Genomic DNA, 6,000 nt, shown 5'->3' on the forward strand with positions numbered 1-6,000 from the left:
AAAGAAAAAAAAAAAAAAACGGCCAGGCACAGTGGCTCACGCCTGTAATCCCAGCACTTTGGGAGACCGAGGCGAGCGGATCACAAGGTCAGGAGATTGAGACCATCCTGGCTAACACGGTAAAACCCGTCTCTACTAAAAATATAAAAAATTAAGGCCGGGCGCGGTGGCTCAAGCCTGTAATCCCAGCACTTTGGGAGGCCGAGACGGGCGGATCACGAGGTCAGGAGTTCGAGACCATCCTGGCTAACACGGTGAAACCCCGTCTCTACTAAAAAATACAAAAAACTAGCCAGGCGAGGTGGCGGGCGCCTGTAGTCCCGGCTACTCGGGAGGCTGAGGCAGGAGAATGGCCTAAAAACCCGGGAGGCAGAGCTTGCAGTGAGCTGAGATCCGGCCACTGCACTCCAGCCTGGGCGACACAGCGAGACTCCGTCTCAAAAAAAAAAAAAAAAAAAAATTAGCCGAGCGTGGTGGCGGGCGCCTGTAGTCCCAACTACCTGGGAGACTGAGGCAGGAGAATGGCATGAACCCGGGAGGTGGAGCTTGCAGTGAGCTGAGATCGCGCCACTGCATTCCAGCCTGGGTGACGAGCGAGACTCCATCTCAAAAAAAAAAAAAAAAAAAACCTTTGGCAGTTTTATATCTGCCAAAACTGACCTGTGCATTTTACTATATGTAAATGATGCCTCAGTTAAAAATAAAACGATTTGAAATTGTGTTTATTGCTGTGAAGAAAATACAAAGGATGCTACCATATTAATTAAGGGACCTGAAAAGGCTTCTCTGAGGAGCTAATAAATTTAAGAGAAGACCTGAAAAGTGAGGAGTTAGCCAGGTGCTTACCAGTGGTGCCTGATGTGCTTATAAAATCTAAAATCATGGCCAGGCGCAGTGGCTCACACCTGTAATCCCAACACTTTGGGAGGTTGAGGTGGGTGAATCATCTGAGGTCAGCAGTTCAAGACCAGCCTGGCCAACATGGTGAAACCCCGTGTCTACTAGAAATACAAAAATTAGCCAGGTGTGGTGGAACACGCCTGTAATCCCAACTACTCAGGAGGCTGAGGCAGGGGAATCGCTTTAACCTAGGAGGTGGAGGTTGCAGAGAGCCAAGATTACGCCACTGCACTCCAGCCTGGGCGACAGAGCGAGACTCCATCTCAAAAAAAAAAAGAAATCCTGGCTCCACACCTACACATTTACCTGTAGTTCCGCCCCTCTTATTTTCTTTCCCTCCTGTTACAATAAAAGAAACATCCCAGGCCTGGTGCAGTGGCTCACGCCTGTAATCTCAGCACTTTGAGAGGCCAAGACGGGTGGATCACTTGAGGCCAGGAGTTCGAGACCAGCCTGGCCAACATGGCGAAATTCTGTCTCTACTAAAAATACAAAAATTAGCTGGACATGATGGCACATGCCTGTAATCCCAGCTACAAGGGAGGCTGAGGCAATGAGATATCACTTGAACCCAGAAGGCGGGGGTTGCAGTGAGCCAAGATCACACCACTGTACTCCAGCATGGGTAACACAGCAAGTCTCTGTCTCAAAAACACAAAAAAAGAAATATCCCTATTTCTCCCTAAGCCTAATTCATCTGCCGCTGGGTGCTGCTCCATTCTTCTCTTGGAGCTTTTTTGGTCCCTTTTTTCTCTGTAGTTTCTTTTACCCTCTTGCTCTATACTTGTTCCTTCCCATCAGTATTTAGACACAATCATGTTTTCCCTTCTTTAAAAATAAAAAAAGTTCCCTTAGCTTTCCATCCCCCTCAAACATCTATCCCCTTCTCATCTTCAGAGCCAAGCTCCTTTGGACTGTCTTTTCTCACCTTCACCTTCTCACCTGGTACACTCATCACCTTACTGTAAATGGCTTCCATCCCACCGCTCACTGAAGGCATTCCAGCCACAGCCACTGGTGATGACCTTGTTGTCAGATCTGTTAAATACCTTACCCTGTCTGTACTTGATGGTCCCGCAGAATTTGGCATTCTTCTCTTGGCTGCTGTAACACCACACTTACATGGTTTCCCGTTCTCTCTGGCCACATTAATTTCTCACAAGCTCTTCCAAAATGCTGGCTTTTCTCACATGTGTATATTCTGCCCTTTTCTCATACCATCAGCTCCTTGAGCAAAATGAAGCTTCTGATTGCCTCTCTGTGGATGACTCCCACGTCTCTATTGCTGGCCCAGTTGGCATTCCAGCTGTGTCTGAATTCTCTATTAGAATGTCCCCAGATGCCTCAAATTTAGCATGTTCCAAACTAAACTATTTCCTCCTAAAATATGGGGCTTCCCCTATGTTCCCTGCATCTGGCAAAGGCATTTCCATCTACCTGGTTGCCCAAGCCAGACTCTGAGTATCATCCTTCCCTCTTCATCCTCACCTCTCCAGTCCAGTCGATCAGCCCGGCCCCTGTGCATGGTGTTTAATAAGCTCTTGCAGCTGGGCATGGTGGCTCACACCTGTAATCCCAGCACTTTGGGAGGCCGAGGCAGGTGGATCACTTGAGGTCAGGAGTTCGAGACCAGCCTGGCCAATATGGTGAAACCCCATCTCTACTAAAAATACAAAAGTTAGCTGGGACTGCTGGCGTGTGCCTATAATCCCAGCTGCTTGGGAGGCCGAGGCAGGAGAATCACTTGAACCTGGGAGGTGGAGGTTGCAGTGAGCCAAGATCATGCCATTACAGTCCAGCCTGGGGGACAGAGCGAGACTCTGTCTCAAAAATAAAATAAAATAAAATAAGCTCCTGCTTCCAAGGAAACCCTCATCTAGTTGGGTTTTTTTTTTTTTTTTTTTTTTTTTTTTTTTTTGAGACGGAGTCTCGCTCTGTCACCCAGGCTGGAGTGCAGTGGCCGGATCTCAGCTCACTGCAAGCTCCGCCTCCCGGGTTCACGCCATTCTCCTGCCTCAGCCTCCCGAGTAGCTGGGACTATAGGCGCCCGCCACCTCGCCCGGCTAGTTTTTTTTTTTTGTATTTTTTAGTAGAGACGGGGTTTCACCGTGTTAGCCAGGATGGTCTCGATCTGACCTCGTGATCCGCCCGTCTCGGCCTCCCAAAGTGCTGGGATTACAGGCGTGAGCCACCGCGCCCGGCCTAGTTGGTTTTTTAATAGAGTAGATTTTTAGTACAGTAAAACAGTCCGTGAGATTTTAAATTTTTTTCTGACTTTAAAATATTTATATAAATGTAGAAATTGTGAAATTTAGAAGAATATAAATCTAAAAAACAGTCATCTATAATCCTACTTCCTGCCTAATGGCAGCTGTTACCAATATTTATATATATTGTATCCCACTGTGTCATGCGATATATATGAAATGTGTGTGTGTATATATATGTATGTGTGTGTACATATATGTATGTATGTATATACATACATGTGCACATATGTAATATATATTATATATATACACATACACACATAACAGGTTGAGTATCTCAAATTCAGAATACTCCAAAATCTGAAACTTTGAGTGTCAATGTGATGGTCAAAGGAAGCGGTCTTTGGAGCTTTTGGGATTTCAGATTTTCAGATTTGTGGTGCTTAGCTAGTGATGCAGATATTCCAAAATCCCAAAAACCCTAAATCCAAAACACTTCTGGTCTCAAGCATTTCGAATAAGGGATACTTGACGTGTGTATACATATAGTTCAGAGTGTATTCTATATGTAGTTTTGTATTCTCCTTTTTTCTCTAAAGCTCATATTGCACATTTCTGTGGGATTCAGGTAAAAAAATCTCCACCCAGCCATAACACAACACAGATTTATACCAGAAAAGTAGCTAATTTTTGACTGCCAGGATTAAGCTGCTTTTGTGCAAAGTTATATGTTTAGCCCATGTGTTCCTGATGGTTAGCTTCCTCATTATGATCATGCATTACAAATGGAGGGGGATTCTCTTTTGTATTTTCTCTTAGGTAGTTCGAGGACACTACAAAGGTCAGCAAATTGGCAAGGTAGTCCAGGTGTACAGAAAGAAATACGTCATCTACATCGAGCGGGTGCAGCGTGAGAAGGCCAACGGCACAACCGTCCATGTGGGCATTCACCCGAGCAAGGTATGGTCAAGGACTGAGTGGCAATAGCAGCCATGGAGTGTGTCCATACTGTTAGACGTTATTGGTGTTCGGTACTCCCTGCACAGGTGGCTGAGGCAGGCCACGTGGACTTGATTGATTCAGTAGCTTTGTGATATCATCAAGGATCCAGATTTTTCTTCTCTTTTCTATTTTGCCTTTCTTGGTGATGGTGTCTTTTTTTTTTTTTCTGAGACGGACTCTCGCTCTGTCGCCAGGCTGGAATGCAGTGGCACGATCTCGGCTCACTGCAACCTCCACCTCCTGGGTACAAGTGATTCTCCTGCCTCAGCCTCCCGAGTAGCTGGGACTACAGGCACCCACCACCACGCCCAGCTAATTTTTATGTTTTTAGCAGAGACGGGGTTTCACCATGTTAGCCAGCATGGTCTCGATCTCTTGATCTTGTGATCCACCTGCCTTGGCCTCCCAAAGTGCTAGGATTACAGGCGTGAGCCACCGCACCCGGCTGATGGCTGTCTAAGCTGGTTGCAAGAGGCTTCCAAGTGTTCCAGGCATCACTTCCTCCAACGTATAATATTCAGAGGGATAAGAGAGAATATATCTTCCTGTAGCCCTTATGCCTACCTAGTGGAACTGCTACTTCTCCTTTGTGTTCCTATTTTATATTGTGTTATAGGATCTGTTTTCCTTCCAGAGTTTCAGTTCCTTAAAAGTTGAATGACTGGCGGGGTGCGGTGGCTCATGCCTGTAATCCCAGCACTTTGGGAGGCCGAGGCGGGCGGATCACGAGGTCAGGAGACCATCCTAACACGGTGAAACCCCGTCTCTACTAAAAATAACAAAAAAATTGGCCGGGCATGGTGGCGGGCGCCTGTAGTCCCAGCTACTCAGGAGGCTGAGTCAGGAAAATAGTGCAAACCCAGGAGGCGGAGCTTGCAGTGAGCTGAGATCACGCCACTGCACTCCAGCCTGGACGACACAGCGAGACTCTGTCTCAAAAAAAAAAAAAAAAATGCTGAATGGCTGAGGTCTTACTTATGATATCTATATTGCTCAATAGCTGGTGGTGATGTGGCAATAAAGATCTGTTTTCTCACTCCCAATAGGTGGTTATCACCAGGCTAAAACTGGACAAGGATCGGAAAAAAATTCTTGAACGCAAAGCCAAGTCTCGACAAGTTGGAAAAGAGAAAGGCAAATATAAGGAAGAACTTATTGAGAAAATGCAGGAATAAATAGAACCTGTTGTGCAACCATGGTTTAACCGGAGATTTTGAGGCTAGTGTGTGTTTCTTTCGAACTTTTCAGAATGTCTCTGGAATATTTCATTTCCTGTTTTGTTACCTGTGGCTCTGTAAATCTACTTTTGCAATTTTAATTAATTTATGATTAAAAATGGGAAATGCTTCCTAATTCCAAATAGTATTTGCATTGTTTTATAAATAAATTCCACTTACTGGCCAGGCGCAGTGGCTCACACCTGTAATCCCAGCACTTTGGGAGGCCGAGGCGGGTGGATCACAAGGTCAGGAGACTGAGACCATCCTGACCATTTATTATTCATAAATAAATAAATAAATAAAATAAATTCCACTTACTATCAATTCCCCTTTGCCAGTCTTTTCCTATTTAATGTGTGGAATAGCAAAATCGCAGGGATAGGGTGAAATGGCCCTCCTCTTGCCTGGACCCTTGTGCCGATAGAGTAGAAAGGGCAGGGCTCTAGTCCTGAAAAAAATATATATATAGACATAGAATATATATAGATATAGAATACATATACTATATAGAAATATATATACATATAAAATAGAATATATATGTATATATCTATATAGAAATACATACAGATAGATAGATAGAGAGAGAGAGAGAGAGAGAGAGAGAGAGAGAGAGAGAGAGAGAGAGAGAGGGAGAGAGAGACAGGTCTCATCATCTTGCCCAGGCT

At 45.1% G+C, this 6,000-nt stretch overlaps 1 protein-coding gene across 51 annotated transcripts in view; it reads left to right on the plus strand.

Annotated features, from left to right (window-relative positions):
• The window catches only part of RPL26L1 (ribosomal protein L26 like 1), a 493,737-nt gene extending 488,272 nt beyond the window's left edge, over positions 1-5,465 (plus strand). For 50 of the 51 annotated variants that reach the window (XM_078003958.1, XM_078003953.1, XM_078003991.1 and 47 more), the window contains exons 4-5: positions 3,930-4,070; positions 5,159-5,465. In XM_078003958.1, the coding sequence (XP_077860084.1) occupies positions 3,930-4,070; positions 5,159-5,287 (270 nt within the window). In that variant the 3' untranslated portion in view covers positions 5,288-5,465. 51 annotated transcript variants of the gene reach the window in all.
• The last annotated feature ends 535 nt before the right edge of the window (positions 5,466-6,000 follow it).

Source organism: Macaca mulatta, chromosome 6, assembly GCF_049350105.2.
Source record: "Macaca mulatta isolate MMU2019108-1 chromosome 6, T2T-MMU8v2.0, whole genome shotgun sequence".
Lineage (NCBI taxonomy): Eukaryota > Metazoa > Chordata > Mammalia > Primates > Cercopithecidae > Macaca > Macaca mulatta.